We start from the raw sequence: 20,708 nt of genomic DNA on the forward strand, positions 1-20,708 counted from the left end.
TTGTGCCACTGCGACCTTTTCCAGCACTGGTCCCCACCCCTAGACTCCTTACTCCGGCGCCGCCAGCCCCATTTTATCCTTGATGACCCGGAATCGGATGAGCGCATGCTGACAGAACCTTTAGGTCCTAGGTCACTTCCTCAGCCTTATTCTGAAGGGCTAAGAATGGATGAAGTTTGGGAGGCTTCTCTAGATCCTTTACAAAACGAGTCTGGGCATGAAATAGATTGGTACGAGGAATCTGGTGGTGCCAGTGGACTGGATACATCTCCAGATTCTGGCCTGCTTTCATCCCCTACCGTGTATATGGAGGAGGGTGCTTCATATGCTATGGTGATAAGAAGGGCAGCTGAGGTCCTGGACCTTGAGCTCCCTTCAATGGAAGTCAAGATTAACTTCTTGACAGAGGTTTTGCAGCTGTGTGTCTCCTCCTCGAAACCCCTCCTGCCTTTCAACGATGCATTAACTGATATCCTTTTGGGAACCTGGTCCAAGCCCAGCACAGGGGCTCCTGTGAGTAGGACGATCGCCCACTGTGCTCACCCTGGACGGGGTGACCCAAAATTTCTCATCATCCACCCTACCCCTGAGAGATTGGTGGTCCAAGCCCCTACCTCACAATGTGCATTCCCTTCCGCACCCCAGGACAGGGAATCCAAAAGACTGGATAGTTAGAGCAAGAAGCCTTTTTCTTCCGTCAGCCTTGCATTGTTGTCGGGGAACACTCCATGCCTATTGGGCCATTACGCCCGCTTTTTGTGAAAAACTGTAGCGGAAGTGCTGCCTCAGGTCCCCAAGGAGTCCTGGCCATTTTCTCCTGAGCAGTATCAGACAGGAGAATTGTGGCAAAGTTCACCATTTGTTGTGGGCTTGACAACACCGACTTGCTGGGCAGAGTGATGTCATAGACAGTGGCTGTTCAACGCCAAGCCTGGATGAGAACTTATGGCTTTTCTGGAGCTGTCCAGGCTTCCTTTATGGACATGTCCTTTGATGGTACCAATCTTTTCCCAGACCATGCAGACGTGGCCCTGGAGCACTTTAAGGACTCATGGCTACGACCAAGTCTTTGGGCCTCTCCGTGACCACCTCTCTCCCATCTGCTTTTTGATCCTTCTGTGGCCACGCAGAGCCTTTCAGCCCCACCAGCCATATCCTAGCCACAAGACCACGCAAGATTACAACCTCTGGTGCAGCCGTGGGCGTGGCTCTTTTCGACTCTGTGTGTCAGTCCAATTCTCCCCCTTCAGCCTCCAAACCTTCCTAGTTTGGCCTTTCAAGATCATGGGCGGCCAGTTGGTGTCAGGATCAGCCATCACCTCCACTACTGGCAAAATATCACATTGGGCAGATGTGTTCTTCAGATAGTCCAAAAGGGCTACTCCCTCCCCTTCGAGAGAACCCCTTCGTCTATGCCTCCAACTTACGACCAGCTGATGGAGGACCACCTGAACTTGCTTCAGGAGGAAGTCAGGACTGTCTTGGCAAGGGAGCCATAGAGACCTTTCCGGTGCCTGAAGCAGGTTGTGGTTGTTATTCCCTCTACTTTCTGGTCCTGAAAAAGGACCAGGGCTTTCATCCTGTTCTAGATCTACGAGCCCTCAACTACTTCCTCAAAAAAGAGAAGTACAAAAGGCTTACTCTGGCTCAGGTTCAGTGTGCCCTGGAGCCCGGAGACTGGATGGCAGCGTTAGACTTGCAGGACGTTATTTTCACATTCTTGCCCTCCCTGCCCATCGGCTTTACCTGCGGTTCACAGTAGGCCACGAGCACTTTCAGTTCACAGTGCTTCTCTTTAGCCTTACCAGCGCCCCTCGGTGTTCACCAAGGTGATAGCGGTAGTAGCAGCTCATCTACACAGATCAGGGGTGCCAGTCTTCCCCTATCTCGACGACTGCCTGTTGAAGACGAGCTCGCCCCAGACTGTCCTCTCCCACCTCCAGACTACGGTGAACTTCCTGCTTTCGCTGGGTTTCACTATCGATGTGCCGAAGTCACACCTGAATCACTTTCAGATGCTCCCTTTCATCTGAGCTGGTCTGGACACACGCAGTGCAGTTTCGGGCCTATCCTCCCAAGCAGCGAGTCCAGGATATTCAGGCTACGATACTATTGTTTCAACCTCTATCCTGGATTTCAGTGAGACTGACACTGACCTGCTTGTCTTCATGGCCTCCTACATCCTGCTAGTGACACATGCAAGGTTTCTACAGTGCAACCTGAAGTTCCAGTGGGTGCAGCATCAAGGGAATCTCTCTGACATGGTCCAGATCTCGGAGAGAAGTGCACAAGACCTGCAGTGGTGGATGACAAACCATGATTGTGTCAGAGGCAGACCCCTTTCCCTTCCCCAACCAGATCCCACAGTAGTGAAAGATGCGTCACTCCTTGGATGGGGCGGCCATCTGGGAGAGGTGGAGATCAGAGGACTCTGGTGTCTGGACTCCACCTCAACTTTCTGGAGTTTGCTTGGCATTGCAAGCTTTTCTTCCTTCCGTGAAGGGAAAACTGGTTCACGTGTTCACAGACAACGCCACTGCCATGTGGTACTGCAACAAACTGGGTGGGGTCATGGATCCTTTGTCAAGAGGCCCAAGTTCTCTGGCAAGGGCATATCCCTGGTGGTTCAACACCTGGCAGGCTCCCTGAATTCCATGGCGGTCAAACTCAGCCATCGATGCCTAGTGGATCAAGAATAGCGTCTACATCCAGAGTTGGCGTAAAGTCTCTTTCAGAAGGTGAAAGAGTCTTGATTTCATCTGTTTGCCTCTGCAGAGAACGCGCAATGTCAGCAGTTTTGCGGACTGAAGTTTCCAAGGCGGCACTCGCTCTGGAACGCTTTTCATCTCGAGTGCAGCCTAGGCCTCCTGTATGCCTTATCGCCAATATCACTACTGTTTAGAGCGCTCAAGAAGATCAATCAATCAATCGATCAATCATGGACATTTGTATAGCGCGCTACTCACCCGAAAGGGTCTCAAGGCGCTGGGGGAGAGGGGTCCGCTACTGCTCGAAGAGCCAGGTTTTGAGGAGCTTCCTGAAGGAGAGATGATCCTGGGTCAGCCGGAGGTGGATCGGAAGAGAGTTCCATGTCTTGGCTGCCAGGTAGGAGAAGGATCTTCCCCCGGCGGTGGCTCTGCGGATGCGTGGTACGGCGGCAAGGGCGAGGCAGGTTGATCGTAGCTGGCGGGTGGGCGCGTAGAAGGTCAGGCGGTTGTTGAGGTACTTGGGGCCCCGGTCGTAGAGGGCCTTGTGTGCGTGGGTGAGGAGCCTGAACGTGATCCTCTTGGTGACGGGGAGCCAGTGCAGTCTTTCATCCCTTCGTGTAGGCTGGTTCTGGCGGTGGCGAGGTCGTTGGTGAGGGAAAGGATTAGCTGGGTGTCGCGGGGTAGGAGATGATGTTGAGGTTGTGTTTGCGTGCGATGGCTGGGAGAGGGCTCATGTAGACGTTGAAAAGGGTTGGGCTGAGTGATGATCCTTGTGGTACGCCGCAGATGACTTCGGTGGCCTCGGATCTGAACGGGGGGGAGGCGGACTCTCTGGGTTCTTCCGGCGCGGAACGAGGTGATCCACTCCAGTGCCTTCTCTTGGATTCTGATGTTGCTGAGGCGCTGTAGTAGGGTGCGGTGGCAGACAGTGTCGAATGCTGCGGAGAGGTCCAGGAGGATGAGGGCCGCTGTTTCCCCGTAGTCGAGCAGGAATCTAATGTCGTCAGTGGCTGCGATGAGGGCAGTCTCTGTGCTGTGGTTGGCTCGGAAACCGGACTGCGAGGGATCAGGAGCGACCGGGCCCAAGTCATTCTTGTGGCTCTAGACTGCGCATGCAGAGTCTGGTATCCCGAGCTTCTCCAACTGAGCATTGATCCTCCGATCAGCCCGCCCCTTCGGGAGGATCTTCTGTCGCAGCAGCGGGAAACTGTCCTCCACCCTAACCTGTCAACTCTACACTTTCTTGCATGGAGATTGAGCGGCAGCTGTTGACACAATTTGACCTCCCTCCTGAAGTCTGTAATGTTATTTTTGCAGCTAGGCATCTCTCTATCAAGACTGTTTATGCCTTCCGGTGGCAAAAATGTGAAAAATATTGTACAGAAAGGTCTATTGATCCTTTATATGCTTCCCTCTCTGAAATCCTTCTCTTTGTTTTGACCCTTGCCCAGCAGGGTTCTGCCCTGGGCACTCTTAAAGGGTATCTTTAGCCCTGTCTATCTTCTAAAGTCTGCCAGACCAACTGTCTTTATTTAAATCCTCTATTGTAAATAGATTTTTTTAAGGGGCTTGTACATATGTTCCTACCTACGACATGCATAATGCCTCGGTGGGACCTTAATTTAGTTCTCACATTTTTGATGTGTGCTCGGTTCGAACCTCTGAACAACTTCCCCTCCGGCTTCTTACCATCAAAACAGCTTTTTTGGTGGCAATAACTTCTGCCGGGAGGGTGAGCGAGTTGCAAGCTGTCATCCAGGCCTCCTTACCTGACCATCGTCCCTGATTAGTTGATGCTTCTCACTAGGGCCTCTTTCTTACTGAAAGTGGTAACACCATTCCACGTGGGGCAATCATCTTGACCACACAAAGGATTCCAGGTAGACAATCAACTCTTCGAGGGTTATGCTGGATCAAAGAACATTTGTGTGGTGCAGAAGAGGGCTATCTTGCGATGGGTCGTCCTCTGCATCAAATTTTGCTTGCTCTGGCAAAAAACTGCCTACTGAAGGCTTAAGGGCTAATTTCTACATGAGCTAAGGCTGCTATCATTGCAATGCAATGCAATGTAGAGTTCCAGTCCTTGATGTTTGTTAGGCAGCAACGTGAGCCTCTGCACACATTGATGAACCATTATTGTCTGAACAGTCTATTCCACAGGGACGGCCTTTTTGTCCACTCTGTCCTGCAGGACTAGCTGGTCAAAACTTGTCCACAATCCCTCCGGGGATAATATTGCTTGGGTATCTGTTCTAAGGTAAGGAATCTGTGGCTAGATATCTCTATCAGATGGTCGAATTACTTACCTTCGGTAACTTCTCATCTGGTAGAGACCTGATCTAGCTGCAGATTCCTTACTGGCCCACCCATCCTTCCAGCATTGCAGACAGGTGTTTAGCGTCAAGGCTGATCCCTTTCAGGGCCCTACTTGTTCTAAACATACCACTCTCATTGCACTTTATGGCTCATACTCCTGCCTTGGAAAATCTTGGAAAGTAACTAACTTCAGTGCACCAGGGTGGCACCTATATAAGTGACACGGACTCCTGCATGCAGCAGGTCTGCATGGCCTCCTGCTCTTCCTTTGTCAGGAACCTTGCTCCGGGGGTTCCGCAGGGCTTCATGTTGAGTCCCCTTCTATTCAATATCTACCTAACCCCTCTGGTCTATCTAGCAGAGAAGCTTGGTGCAAAAGTGATAGCATATGCTGACGATACTCAGCTGCTATTCACATGGAAGGGCCCGGATCTGGATACTAACACTGCCCAGTCGTGCCTAGCATCGGTATTCTGCTGGTTAGCCCCGGCCTCTCTGAAGTGCAACAAGGACAAGTCTGAGGTTCTCCTGTACGGCCAGTTTCCCTCGGACTTCAGACAATCTCTATGGCCGCCTCAATTTCTTTGCCCGCGTTTTGAGGACGGACCTGTAAAAAATTTGGGGGTGTGGTTTAGCAAGGACCTTCGGTTTATCGACCACGTTAAAAAACTGATTGGGGTCTGCTTTGGCACCCTCAAAACACTCAGAAGGATCTTCCCCCTGCTCCCGAGAGTGGCCAAAGAGGCAGGTGCTCGTGCTCTAATCCTCTTGCGGCTAGACTATGCCAATGCTCCGCTCATAGGTATACCTGGCTACCTGTTGCAAAAACCTCAAACGATACAGAATGCCAAGGCTAGACTTTTTTTATAATGCTGCGAGTAGATCCAGTGCTAGGCAATATCTACGGGATCTGCACTGGCTGCCGGTGGCGCAGCGAGAACAGTTTAAAGCTATCACCCTGGCCCACCGGGCCCTACATGGACATGCTCCTACCTACCTTAGGAAGCATTTTGCCTTCTATGTGCCGAACCAACCTCTGCGATCTGCCTCCTTCTGCCAGATGATTGTCCCGTGCTTCTGCAGAGTCCGTATGGGAGGCCAGTCACTTTCTGTTAAAGCCGCAGTTGCCTGGAATTCGCTCCCTATGGATCTTAAGCTTATCCAAGAGTTTCATCTTTTTGAAAAACGCCTGAAAACACATCTGTTTAGTCTGACCATCTAATTGACTCACCCTTCTGCCCTAGCCCGCCCGCGCCAGGACACTCTTGAGTATTAGTGAGCGATATAAATCCTATATATCATATCATATCATATTATGCGGAACCAACCAATGTCACCAACCCGAAGGGTATTGCTGGAGCAAAAGTCTTCCAGAATGACTCCTGGGAAATTCGATCGTAAGGAATATGCAGCTAGATAAAGCTACCAGATAAGATGTTACCCAAGAGAAGTAACATGTCCGGCTTGACCACCAGGTGGAAGGGCCTTGTACTTCTGAGGAATGCCTTACAAGCGTTCAAGCTTTCCATTTGACCTGGGAGGGTTCTACTTCTTGAGTTCTTGGACTGTTTTGGTCCTGGTGCACTGCAGTCTAGGGCGCTTCACCCTGTACGTACCCCCCAGCTAGGGAGAATATCTGGATAGCCCATACCCAAAATTAGTAAATGACGCACAAGAGGTTTCAGGCACTTGGTAAATGCTCTCTGAATATAATTATCTATCACCTCTGTAAGGCCAGGTTCTATTGTAATGAAAGACCTCTCCTCCATTATATCTGACTTCTCTTCTTCGGTTAAAATACTGGCCATTGTCCCCCTGCTAGAAATCTTAAACCTATGTTTGGTAAGCAGTGTTAGCGGTACTAAATCAGGATCCCAGTGTAACTCGTTTACTAGGGGATCGCCACTCAATGCACCCAATTTACCAAATAAAACTACCTGTTGCCATGAGGCTTTCTATTTCTGCAGGCCACTATGCTAGGGCAATACTCAATGTTGCACCAAAACAAATATGATCCAGCCGCCACAATGGAGAGAGTCTTTGATTCAAAAACAGCATGCATGCTGCAGTGCAATTACTTCAGTGTCCGTCGCAGAGACTGATCCTCAAACTCAAAGATAGACTTCCATGCTCAGTGCTTCCATGCGACAAGTTACATTATTGTGGCCTGTACCTTCGCGGTGCACTACTGGCATGCCCCAAATTTGGAACAATGAAAGAAAAAGGATTGACAGTCCTATGCTCTCCATCTGTGTCAAAATTCAAACAAGGTCAACTAACAGTGCACTGTGCACTATCGCTCATTAGCGCCGCACTTGTCCAAATGTCCCATTTTCGGAGGTTGTGAATCCCTGGGTTCTTGTACCCCGATAACTAGCTGCAGAATGCGGGCTCGCCACAGTCACTCTTAGACCGCTCCAGATGACAGCAGAGCTTTAGACATGACTGGTTTTCACATAAACGAGCCAGAGTCCCACCTGATTCCTTTGTGGAGACTTGCATTCATTGGGATGATCTGGACACAGTGAATCTCAGAGCTTTTCCTACACAGCAGCGAGTCTGGGAAATGGAGGTTATGATCCTGATGACTTGGTCCTTAATCATGGTGAAAGTGGCTCTGAGGCTTCTTGGCCTCTGGGGTTTGTGCATCCTTCTTATCAAGTATGGCAGGGGGCACATACATACTGTGCAGAGGAATTTAAACTGGCCCAGCACCAAGGCAGCCTTTCTGACACCATCCCAGTCTTGGAGGAGACTGCTTGAGATCTACAGTGAGGGCACACCAACCACAATTTGTCCAGAAACAGACCTCTATCACATCCACACCCAGAACTGACAGTGGTGACAGACTCTTCCCTGTTGAGAATGGGGAGTCATCCTGGGAGGTGGTGATCAGAGAACTGTGTCCAGTGAAAGGCTTGCTCCCCATCAGTTTGCTGTAGCTGCTGGCCATTCGTTTGGCCCTGATGGCCTTCCTGCCGTCTCTCAAGAAGAGGCTGGTGCAGGTTCTCTCAGGCAACACCACCATTACCAGCTGGGCAAAGTGGGGTCATATTTCCTGTGTCAGAAGCGGTTACATCCCTTGAGGTGACTGGAACACCGGTGCTTCTTTCTGCTTGACCACCATCTAGCGGTGTCCCTGAAAACCGGAGCGGACAAGCGGACAAGTTGAGCAGGTGTCGCCTGGCATATCATAAGTAGTCAGCATCTCAAGGTGGCACAGGCTGTCTTCATTCAGTGTGGGGAGAACCTTGTCTGGGTACATTCTCCACCATCAATAGCTAGTAGTGTAAGTTTCGATGTGCACTGGAGTTTCCAAAGGAACTATATTGGGCCCGTCGAATGTGGTACTCTGATCTATTGGGCATAAGTATCAGGCGTTCAGGCTGCCACTCCGTTGATCCCTCGGGATCCAGCACAGAGCTCATTCGGGTCCACCTTCTGGCACCACCAATTCCGACTGCTGTGAAAGTACAGTGTATTTTGGAGCGAGCAGTCGTTTAAAAAGGTTTGGGGAAAGAAACTGCAAGGGCGGAGATCTGAAAGAGAGAATAAGTACATTGTTACTAGTGTTTTAATTGTACACTTCCTCCCAGGGTATTCCGAGGCCAAGATTTAGCTTCTGTTTCAATTCTGTGGTAAATCTTCTGATTCTTTCGATAGGATACCATGGGAGGTACAGCTTTGGTACCTGTTCTAAGTTGAGAAATCGGCAGTTAGAAGTATCCATCGGAAAAACAAGTTGCATACCTGTTCTAAATCTCCTTCTGGTGGATACTCTCTCTGACTGCAAATTCCACACTGCTGTCCATACTGTCCTCTCTGTGGAGTGGCCTCTTTTTAACATTTCAAAAGATCCCAAGGTTAGTACTGAGAAATCTGTCACCAAGTATTGTTCACACTTCGTGTCTGCGGGCATAGAAAAGGGAAAAGACAAGAAACTGATATCAACATGCATGGTTGTCTCTTATATGCGGCTCTGCTTTGTCACTTCTGGGACTATTTGGAGCCAAAGTGGAGCTGATTGATGTCCCCTAGCGGCACATGGGAGCACTACTATGAAAAATTCTCAAGATCCAGTCTAGTGCCTTGGGGATATTCTTGAGTATCCGCCAGAAAAGGCATTACTGAAAGTAAGTAACTTGTTCTTCCAAACTTCAAAGAGCCTGACTTGTATTCAACATGAAAATAACATAAACAAATTATTTTCTGAGGATAAATTACTTTCTTCTCTTTCATCAGGAACCATTTAAATGTCATGGATTCCTACTTCTTCCTAGATAAACATAAAATTACTTGAGGAAAATATTTTCATCACCTCATTGTTAAATACCTTTTTTGCGTGATTTCAAGGGTCTCAGCCAATCATATGCATATACAAAATGGATTGCTATTGTCAATTAATATCTTCAAGTACAAAAATGACTCCAATCCCATAAGTGTCCTTATGTACACCACGAGAGTCGTACATAGATTAAATAGTTACGGGCCAATTGAAAACCCTTGGGGGACACGACAAAGAAAGAGTTTTTGAAATGTACCTGTTGGGAGACAAAACGCCATCTGAGTATGATTCGTCAACCAGCAACAAACCCAATCCAGGGATATTTTTTTTATTCCCACAAGGAATCTTTCCAATCAAGGTGACATACCAGGTCAAAGACCGCTGACAAACTGAGTAAACTCAGTGCTTGGAACAGGACTCTGATCTAATATCATACAGCGGTTGTTGAGAATAGCTTATGTCCCTTAAAATGGATGGAAACCTGCTTGCAACTGATTAAGAATAGATTTAGTCTAAATAAATACAGCAAGCTGAGAGTTAACTTCTTTCGCTGGAAACTTTGCACTGTAAGGCAGACGAGAGGTAGGCCAGAATTATTTGTTATTGAAGTGTCCATTGAGGATGTTTTAGAGGAAAGTTAATGTAAGCCTTCTTCCAGTCTATAGGTACACAACCATAAACAATAGAAGAGTTCACCTAGCTACAAACCCCATTCCTAGTTTATGAGCTAATGACAAGATGGCTCAAGGTGGATACAGGTGTCACGAGAGCCAGACTTACTGTTGACATTGAACGCTCAAGTGTTAGTGAGCGAAACTAATTAGAGCGGAGGAAGTAGGTTGAATTAAATACCATAAGATCATTAAATGCTAGACAGTATCTCTTGTTCTGCTGGAAGTAATTGATCGGTTTGCACTATCTCTTCTGCAATGAAAAATAATTACAAAGTTCTTGGGAAGGAGTAATTTTTTGTCGCACGCTGACCGGATAAGCAAATTGATTAACAATTTAAATGCTTCTTTGGGGATATTATTACTATTAACACAAACCAGAAAAGTGTATACATACTAGACAAATTTCATCTTGTAAGAGCACAGAGAGAGTAGGAAGGTTCTTTTACAGAAGGATAATGTAGTACTTGAAGGTGCAACACAGTGAAATGCAGGAACCTTCCAACTGTTAACCATTTCCTAATTCGTTTGAACATCCTCATGGGATTTACATGAAGTTACTAACAGGATGGAAGTTAAATTATTAACTTTTGAGCAAGAAAGTCTCCTTTTAGTTATAGTTCTAGAAGTAGCTATGCTAAAATGTGGGGTACCTGGAGGTAAGAGAAAAAGTAGTGCTGTGTGATTTGACCATGTTACAGGTAGATAGCTCGGATCAATGACACATACAGCTGAGGTAAAGATGAGATCCAGAGCTCAGCCTGCTGCACACATAGATTTACTAATTGGGCAAAACCAAGCAACCTACAAATATTTACTTCATGGTACGAAACCACTTATTTGCTAGTTTCTTATGGTATCATTTACATCTCTGAACGCACAAAAATAAAGCACCTGAAACAAGAGGGAATTCAAAATTGGTGAAATCAGTACCAACCTTATTTGCGCTACTCGGTGGACAGTAAGCTGAAATCCCCGTAAAGGTTGTTTAAGCGTTTAGTGAAATAAAGGCCATTTATTCTGCCTTCAGCTCTTTTTACCAGTGAAAGTGACTTTATCACTAAATACCGATGATAAATTAAGTAATATCCTACCATTCTACTCTGGCAATCGACGTGTAATATTTTGAAACCTTCCTGTTTCAGAATATTAAAAAAGTTTTGTTATAAAAATATATTTCTTTTCTGATCCGTCTTAAAATAATAAATCTCCTCACTATTCTTACGAAAGAATCTGAGAGTTAGGAGAGCGGAGCAGAAGGAGACAGTTGAATTAGAACACAACAATCCAATCTCACAATATTGTGCAGAAGCTAGTATGCTGTTTTGCTTACCAGGATTAAACACAGAGTTGGAAGCTAGCTTCTCCAGTTGATATTAGATATACATATTTCTTTCTAAAGCTAAATGGACAGCATTGCTGGCTTCCTCTGTGTCGTAGCAGAAGGCTTTTATCCAGTCTCTTCTCCCTTGCACATGCGCCATGCAGTCTTTAGCAACTACGACACGAGTGCAGGAATAAAATATTGCCACCTCCACAGAAATAATAAAAAATAAAAAAGTTCAATAAAACCAGCCAACCACACACAAATGCCGTTACTGCACAATCAACAAAGCAGTTACATTTCACACTGGTTTTCCTAATCGTAAGACTCAAAAATCAGTCAAGACAAAATTGATAATATAATATCACAGAAACATTATTTAAAATCAGACGTCAAAACAAGTAACAGGAGTACATCAACTGTGTAAATGTAACATTCTCCCCTGCATACTTGGATCTTTGTGATGTTCACTAGAGGCCCAAAACACCTCTTATCAATTGAGCTGTGGCTAACATCAAAATAAATAATGCTACACCATGCAAAATATCTTTAAGTTTTTGAGACTTTTTATCAGATATACAGCCTGTGTTTGTAGTATCAACATCTCCCTGCTGCCACCATATTCCTGTCAGAGCAACTTGTGCTCTACTCTCTTTTCATTACCACCAAGCTCTGACACACTTTAATAAAAAGAACAACTACTAAAGTAGGAATATTGTTCTATGTTCTTTGAAGAGGTACCGTACTGAGGACGTCACCTCCTACTTTTTTCAGCATCAATCATTTATGTTGTGGAGCGGCTCAATGATTTATGTTGTGGAGCTGCTACACCTACATTTTGTTTAATCATACAGGAATGAAAATGCTTGAGAATATACTATGGCCATAGTTCGGAATTAGAATATGAAGCATTATTTTTTAGTAGAAAGATAACTTGGCGTTCCTCTTTCTTTACTTCTGCCATGACTGGTAAATGTTGCTGTTGAAGACAATCAGCACAAAGTGCATTTGTAGTCACACAGTAACTTGTGTATAGGTAAACTAGTCTTGACATGTAAACCAAAGCATTGTATGTGCTTAAATCATCCTTTTAATTTTCTCTTTAAAATCTCTTCCTTCCTGTCAGGTATATCCTGGGTTTCATAAGCAAAGAGCGTGAGAGAGCGATCCTCAGTCCTAAACCTCCTGGGACCTTCTTATTGCGCTTCAGTGAAAGCAGCAAGGAGGGAGGAATCACATTTACCTGGGTGGAAAAGGATATCAGTGGTATGCCCTCCATTCAGTTTTTGGTGAAATTTATATTGTAATCTACAATTGTAATATTCTCTCTTTCATAGATCCTTAACGTGTGATGGAGACCCGCGTTTTTGTGTGCCTGTGCAGACTCAGAATCGCGTTTCGATCTTTGTTTACTCAAACTCCTTATTTTGCATTCCTGCTGACTAAAAAGGACATTTAAGTTATTTGTTCGGCCTTGAGTATTTTGTGTAGATAGTTGCAATCTTCCTATATACTTTGACTTTCAACATGTTATTGTCTGTTTTTAAGTGTCAGAAACATATTGTGACTTAATATCCATTGTGATAATATCACCTGGCTTCAGACCTCCCCTCTATTTGTAGGACAACTCTCATTCTGACTGAATCAGAATGGGTGGTTGCAATAGTTTGCATGGATCTGGGAAAAGACATAGCTAGAAAGCTGTGTAGCACTGCTTTTAGCACTGATTAATTGAATAGAACTCAAATGTTTTTGTTCTAATTAAAAAATATACATATGGAAAAGTTTTGATTCAAATGGCTGTAATCCTATATTTAACTCCCTAACATAACATAACATGTGTATTTGTAAAGCGCACGATTACCCGTAGGCGTCTTGGCGCTGAATAACAGATGTTTATTGTTACCCAACTCAATGGTACTCATTTTATCGACCTCAGGTGGATGAAAGGCTGAGTGGACCCACCGGGATTTGAACCTGTCACCATGAGGTCGAACACAGGCCCCTGCAGTGCCTGCTTTAGTCCAGTGAGCCACCAGACCCTGCACTTTAATATGCGCAAATAGGTTCCAGCATGTTATTTAGCAGTTGTGAAGATTACCTAGAGGGGTTTCAACAATGTTACCCTCCATTCATGTACCCATCGTTGTTTTTTTTGTTGTTTTTTTTTTACCTAGGAAAAACTCAGATCCAGTCAGTGGAACCTTACACCAAACAGCAACTCAACAGCATGTCATTTGCAGAAATTATTATGGGCTATAAAATTATGGATGCCACCAGTATTCTCGTATCCCCTCTAGTGTATCTGTACCCGGACATTCCTAAGGAGGATGCTTTTGGAAAGTACTGTCGGCCTGAGAGCCAAGAACATCCTGAACCTACAGACTCAGGTAGTCGTTGATTTTCTGTGCTTTAGCATCTTTTCAAAGAAAGGCCTGCCAGCAAAACCTTCTGAAGACAAACCGTCCGTTACAAGGCTAAATAATACATTTCCAGCAGTACGCAAGTGGGTGATTGTGTAGTATCGACTTAAGACAGAAACAAAGCTAATTTATCGTGGAACTCTTGCATTTTAATTAATTTTGCATCATGATATTTATGTATGTGATGTTAGGTTAGTAACTAACTTTCTGGCTGATGACTTGTGCGAGAAAGGTTCAGCACACTGTTATTTTGCCAACAGATACATTGCTTTGTTAAACATATTAAGACAACAGTATAGTACTATTATATAGTATTACAGGTTGCCTAGGACACATTGGCTTATATGACACATTGCCTGGAGGAAACTGAATGTGTTTCAAGATCTTTTTTCGCATAAACCCTCGTGAAATTCATTGGAGATTTCACGCCATCCTCCTAGCTGTAGACTTAGTGTGATTCTAGCTGGTTACTGAGCAGACCTTTAGTAATCCTTGGGTTTGGATTACACTGAGATTTAATCGATAAACAAACTGGACAACTCAATGCTTTGAAATTGGTTTGATTAGCGCAAACCAGTTGCACTTAATTCTCTGTGTTGTTGAGCACTGGCCACAGCTACTGGCAGGACAGATAAGGTATTTGTATTTTGCACATGTGCTTTATGTTACTTGTTTAGTGTGTTTTCTCATACGATTATCAGGCAATAGCTATAATCTACATCTCATTGAGTTAAACTTCAAATGTTCACTGCATGCAGCCTTTTAGGCTTTCTCTACGTCATTTTTGTCAATTATTTTACTACAAAGAAAGCTCCTAGTAAACATTTAGCATTTAACACTGGCTAATACAGCAAAACTTAAGGCGCAGCAAAAGGACAAGAATGACATATTAACAATATTTGCCAGTAACTCATTATTGGGGCCCAGAAAAGGGCAAAATGTTTTTTATTAAAAATCTTGTACTACACAAACCTTACATAAAATAGCATGGCTTTCATTCTCTTATCTTTACAAATACATATAATAACAGGTGTCTTAATTCCCTGCATACAAACCTTTCTGAATATTAAGTATCAACAGTAATATTTCATATTGAAAAGCAAATTTAGTTCTGTAATTGAGTCATCCACCTTATGTACTGAATAGCTCCTCCCTTTTTCAAATTCTTTTTATTTCCATTTAAATCTCTAGATAGTAATTTTTAAAAGAAAAAAATAAATACAATTCACCCTCTTTACCTCTAATACCTCTATACTGACAATAAAGATGATGACTGACCCATCCAGACAAAAAGACCTGTTCTGTGAAATGCTTAAAAGTGGTGTCATGAAACCCTTTGGCAGAACCGAATCATGTGAAACAGATTTCAATTTGTCAGTTTACAAGACCAGCACTGTAGGAGAGTAGGGTCTGCTATCCTATGGTCACCCCAAATTTTTGCTTTTTGCTTCACTGGTTTCTGACTTAATGTGGCTGTGGGCCTGCTAATCAGACCCACAGCCTGCTGTTCTCTCTCTAAATTACTGCCAATGCACTCTAGGTGCATTACGAATTGGAACTGGTTCACCTTATGAGCCCCTGTAATAGTGCACCCTAGGTGCTCAGGGCATCGGTGTATCCAAGGCCTACCAGGGGCTGCAGCACGTATTGTGCCACCCCTGGCCTGGCCTCCATATTTGACACAACTGGCTGATCACTCAGCTGGGGTAAGTCGGTGTAACCACCTCTTACTTAGGTACAGTATGTCTGTGCCTAACCCTAAACTGGACACATAGGTTCCTATCAGCCACTCCTATGGAAGGCCTCATCAATCCTGGAGGCAGAGTGCTTGGAAATATGTGAGATGGTGCTCTGGCATGAGCTGAGCCTGTCTGCAGCTGTCGGGAACCACTCCCTAAGCTGTTCCGGGATATTGCCATACCATATACTCTTAAGTGCATTATAATCCTCGCGGTTAAATGCTATCTTTGGTTTGGCTTTATCAAAACATGTCGAGTAAGGTGTCATACGAACTGGAATACTATCCCCTCGCCAATTCTGGCGACGGGGATAGCATTCCACCCTTCTAGAGGGATACGACATGTGTGTAACCCTAACCCCGGTTAAAGTTAAACAGAGCCTCAGCTTCACAAAATGGACGCTGCCACCACAGACACAAGTCTGGCCTCCTGCTGCTGACCGAAACTCGGCAGATGGTGGCCTGGACAAAGGGTTTCCTGCCTTGGGAGGTGCGAGCACCACCCCAGACAGGATTTTGTGTATTGGGTAGGACAGGGCTGAATAGAATCAGACATGCCCGGGGCACACAAGGTGTCCCCGTGCATAGGCCAGCCCAAACCGGTTCTGGGGCCTTCCAGCCCCAGTCCTGGCGCGGAGCTGGACAAAGGAAAGGGGGTGTAACCGCCCCCCTTCCTGGTTCCTCCCAGAGGAGGGACCTAGTAGGTGATCCACCCCCTAGATTGGAATAAGAAGGGGAGCAGTGCCATTGCACAGCAGATCATCCCGAAATCAACTTAAAACTAAGAAGAAGACTGGACTTCGACATTCTGCTGCACAGAAGACTGAAGAAGAATCTCCCTTGTGGCCAAGGAGTGACCACCCTGTGAACACAGGCACCAACCAGCAACTCGACGTCTGCTTTGCCGCCGCCTCCCGCCGGAGCCCGAGCCCAGAGCCCGACAAGAACCAGATTCCCAGACCTCTCAGAGCCCGATCCACAGTCCCTGCAAAGAAGGGACCCGTGGAGGCACCGAGTGACGTGGGACCGGACCTCTTGGAAGACACTCGTAAAGCTGACTGCGCAGCTTCTGAGGCATCCTCGACGTTGTGCTTTGGGGACTGAGAACCCCCACCACCGAGCAGCCCTTGCACCGAAGATCAGCCCCCCAGCATCTCCACGATCTGCGTGGGGCCCTTTTGCACTGTGCCACTCGACGCGCCATCCCGGCCACTAGCCACGCGGCCAGCGGCCATCTTGGCGACGAACCCGAAGATTTAAACAGCAGGTCTGGTTGCTCCAGACCTACCCAAGCTCCTGTGAAAAGGAGCACTCACTCTGACCTTGCTGGTCCGAGTGAACAGCATCTTTCAACTTCTGCGTGGCTTGCATTTGCCAAGGCCTGTTTGCTCCGATCAGGTCGCCGACACCGCCAACAGCGAGAAGCCTACGTGGGACAGCTCGTGACCGACTCCTGGACGTCCTCGACCCCGGGTATCCACGTGGCTGCAGAAAGAAGCTACCCGACAACGCCTGTTTGCACCCGACATCGCCTGGTTCCAATCTGGTTCCACGGTAGTCACTGGCTAGTGACTTTGAACACTGTCCCCTCTGCTTTCAGGTCTTCAACTCTTCAGATCCACCCTTGGATCCACCGGAACTCTTCTCATCGAGCCGCCTGCAGCATCTTCAGCTCCAAGCACCATCGACCAGCGTGACGAAACCCGACACATCTTCGACCCTGTGCACCCGCTTCCTGTGGGTGAGGTAACTCAGCTCCGCCGGTGCTCCTGCACTGGTACACATCCCAAGGGCCTGTGTTTTAAGTTTCAGCTCCGTAGGTCACTCGGAAGGTTCCTAACTTTCTAACTTTGTGCTTTTTACGCACCATAGACTTTGTATTGAGAAGTGCGTGCACTTTGGACACTGCACCCGAGTCCCGTGGGCCTTTCCCGACTTAGCTAACTCCAGTCTCGAATAGCTCCAGCGATTCCCAAGGCCCTAGGCCTCTTCACTTTCCTCCTGGTATCTCTTATACCACTTTCTTAGTATATGGTTTAGGTGGCCCCTAGGGCTCATCCATATTGTGCAACTTTTGTGTATTTTAAACTGTCTTGTGATTTAACGCTTGTGCTTCTGTGCTCATAAAGAGTCCAGGGGATTTTATAGTTAATAAATCAATATATATTTTCAATATATATCTGTGTGGTGTCCCTTTCATTTGGTATTCAAGGGGGTTGTGTATGGTATAACAGCTGGCTTCACATGCCTTTCAGAGTTTAGCCTAAGTCTGCTTTGTCCACGTTACCACTAGGATAACTGGTCTACAAGGTTGAATTACAACCATCATCATAAGGGTTGCTTGGCATGGTACAAAGTGATCACTAGAACTAGTGAGCATTATATACCAGGCCAACTTCTCACATTGGTGAGCAGCGGATTGGGATCTGAGCTTGCTGTTGTTTTACCATTACAATCTTTGAGATTATCATCTGAAAGATCACACAGGTACCTGCTAGGTACATATAAAACAAGACTAGTATACTTAAGTTCTACTGAACTTAGTTGTTGTAGAGCAAAGGGAGTAGCACACCCTAGCTACAACTACTAGATAGGTTTAGTAGGTAAACACCAGTGTAGGTAGATTGCAACACATCCACCCACACTAGAGCAATGTCTGGAACAGAGGGGTCCAGTGGACTTACTCCTGTTGAGAGTGACCCTCCAAGGGCACCATCCCAGTTTGCTATTTTTCCCTTTAAGGAATTAAGACAGCTTTGTGTCTTAAGGGGTCTGAAGACAGGGCCTTCCCCTACTACAGACCACCTAAGAGAGCTCTTGGATCAGTCTGAGGCTCTAAAGACCTCTAAAGCAAACCCCACAGGGAATGCTGAAGGAGGCCATCCTTCAGAGGATGACACTGTAGACCCCCCTGCCCCTATCATCCTAGTAGATGAGGAAGCCTCCACCACTGGAGCTCCTCAAGTAGATGTAGAGGAAGAGGAAGAAGAAGAGGAGGAGGAGGTGGAAAGCAGTGAGTCAGATGATGACAGAGATAGTCAGGTGCTGGTCAGTAGACTGAACCAGGCTAACTTAAGTCAACTTGGGAATGAATCAGGTAACAACCCATTCAGACCCCCAGGTGGACTTAACCAGGAGCCTAGGAGGAGAAGGATTCACTCAGGTGACTCCGACAACTCCTATGCTTCTAGAGGTTCTCATGGTCACTCCAGAAGGAGGATGACTAGCCCTCAGAGAAGGGAACATGAGACCAAGTTGAGAGAATCTCAAATTAGAGAGGCTGAATTGAGAGTCCAGAGACAAGAGTTAGAGATTGCCCTGGCCCAAGAGAAACTTGCTAGAGCAAGACAGCCTAGAGAGAGTGGGGTAATAGAACCCACTGGTGGCAGCAATATCCACAAGGATAAAGACAGGTCTTTTGATAATAGAAACCTGAGTAAGATTGTGCCCCCCTACAAAGCTGGGGATGACATCCATAAATGGATTACTGCAATGGAGAGAGCCTGCAGAGTACAGCAGATCCCTCAGGAGCAGTGGGCAGCAATCTTGTGGCTCTCCTTTGAAGGTAGAGGCCGAGACAGACTCCTCACAGTTAGTGATGGGGATTCTAGAAACTACCTGGTCCTGAAGAGTGCTCTGATTGATGGGTTAGGCTTAACCACTGAACAGTACAGGTTAATGTTCAGAGATACCCAGAAGACACAGACTCAGGACTGGTCTGAATTTGTTGAGTGTGCCACTAAGGCTCTGGAGGGATGGTTGCTGGGAAGCAAGGTTACAGACTATGAAGGATTGTATAATTTGCTGATGAGAGAACAAATTTTAAATAATTGTCAGAACCAGCAGTTGCATCAACATTTGGTTGACTCAGATTTGACCTCTCCCCAAGAATTGGGAAAGAGGGCAGATAAATGGGTAAGAACCAGAGTTAAGCAAAAGAACCAGAACCAGAACCAGGGTGGTGACCAGAAGAAAACAGACCAGAAGGGTGGGGAGCAGAAAACTAAAGACCAGAAGTCTTCAACAGGGCCCCAAACTGAGACAGAGGGTGGGTCCCAAACTTCCAAGAAGAAGAAGAAAGAAGGTCAGAAGAAACCCTGGTGTAAAACTTGTAAGAACACCTCTCACTGGACAAGTGAGTGTAAAAAGGGTGGAGCCCCCAGCACTGCAGCCCCTAAGGCACCTGCACCCACTAGTACAGTTAGCAGTGTTGGTCCTCAAGCCAAGGGTTTAGTGGGAATCACTTTGGGAACTGAAGGAGATTCTGACCTAGTCAGAACTCTTACACAGGCTGTTCTGGTTTGTGAAGGGGACATAGATTTGACCCCTGACATAAGTCCCAGTAACCTGGGCAAATACAGACAGACACCTTTGATTAACAACAAAGTGGCTCAAGCTTACAGGGACACATGTGCCAGTGTCACTATGGTGACACCTAACTTTGTGGACCCTGGACAATACATGCCAGGCGATGATTACCTGGTGACCAATGCCAGCAATGTCACTACTACACATAGTGTGGCACTTGTTAACTTTTCCTGGGGAGGGGTAACTGGCCTAAAGAAAGTTGTGGTTAGTGCTGATCTCCCAGTAGAATGTTTGTTGGGCAATGACCTGGAGAACTCTCTATGGTCAGAAGTTGAGTACAGGACTCATGCAGAGATGTTAGGGATATCATCACATGTCCTTGCTGTGACCAGGTCACAGGCCAAAAAGTGCCTCTCTGAACCTCAGGTCTTGGATCCTGGAACAATGGACCAAGTACCTCCCAAGAAGAAGAACAGGAGGGTTAAGGCTGCGCCTTCCCAACTGCCTACAAGTGAGGATCAGGCTTCACAGGAAACTGATCTTGAGACCCCTGAAGGAACTGTCCCTGAAGAACTTGAACCTGATCAGGTTGAGTTTCTGGGGACAGGGGGACCTTCTAGGGCAGACTTGGGGCAGGCTCAGTTAACCTGTCCTTCTCTTGAACCCCTCAGACAGCAGGCTGCTGCTGAGGCTGCTGGGAATGCTCAAGGTGCCCATAAAGTATATTGGGACGATGGACTCCTTTATTCAGAGGCTAGAGACCCCAAGCCTGGTGCTACCAGGAGGTTGGTTATACCTCTGCAATTTAGGGGCTTCCTACTCACCTTGGCTCATGATATTCCTTTAGCAGGACACCTAGGCCAGAACAAGACTTGGGACAGGCTTGTCCCTCACTTTCACTGGCCTCACATGTCTGAAGACACCAAGGAGTTTTG

At 46.4% G+C, this 20,708-nt stretch overlaps 1 protein-coding gene across 7 annotated transcripts in view; it reads left to right on the forward strand.

Annotated features, from left to right (window-relative positions):
* STAT3 (signal transducer and activator of transcription 3) overlaps positions 1-20,708 on the forward strand; it is a 378,615-nt gene that overhangs the window by 265,970 nt on the left and 91,937 nt on the right. For 6 of the 7 annotated variants that reach the window (XM_086924116.1, XM_086924118.1, XM_086924120.1 and 3 more), the window contains 2 exons: positions 12,431-12,570; positions 13,482-13,697. In XM_086924116.1, the coding sequence (XP_086780242.1) occupies positions 12,431-12,570; positions 13,482-13,697 (356 nt within the window). The remainder of the gene's footprint in view (positions 1-12,430; positions 12,571-13,481; positions 13,698-20,708) is intronic. The other variant, XM_086924122.1, reaches the window with a different exon arrangement.

This window comes from Lissotriton vulgaris, chromosome 5 (genome assembly GCF_964263255.1).
Source record: "Lissotriton vulgaris chromosome 5, aLisVul1.2, whole genome shotgun sequence".
NCBI classification, from domain to species: Eukaryota; Metazoa; Chordata; class Amphibia; order Caudata; family Salamandridae; genus Lissotriton; species Lissotriton vulgaris.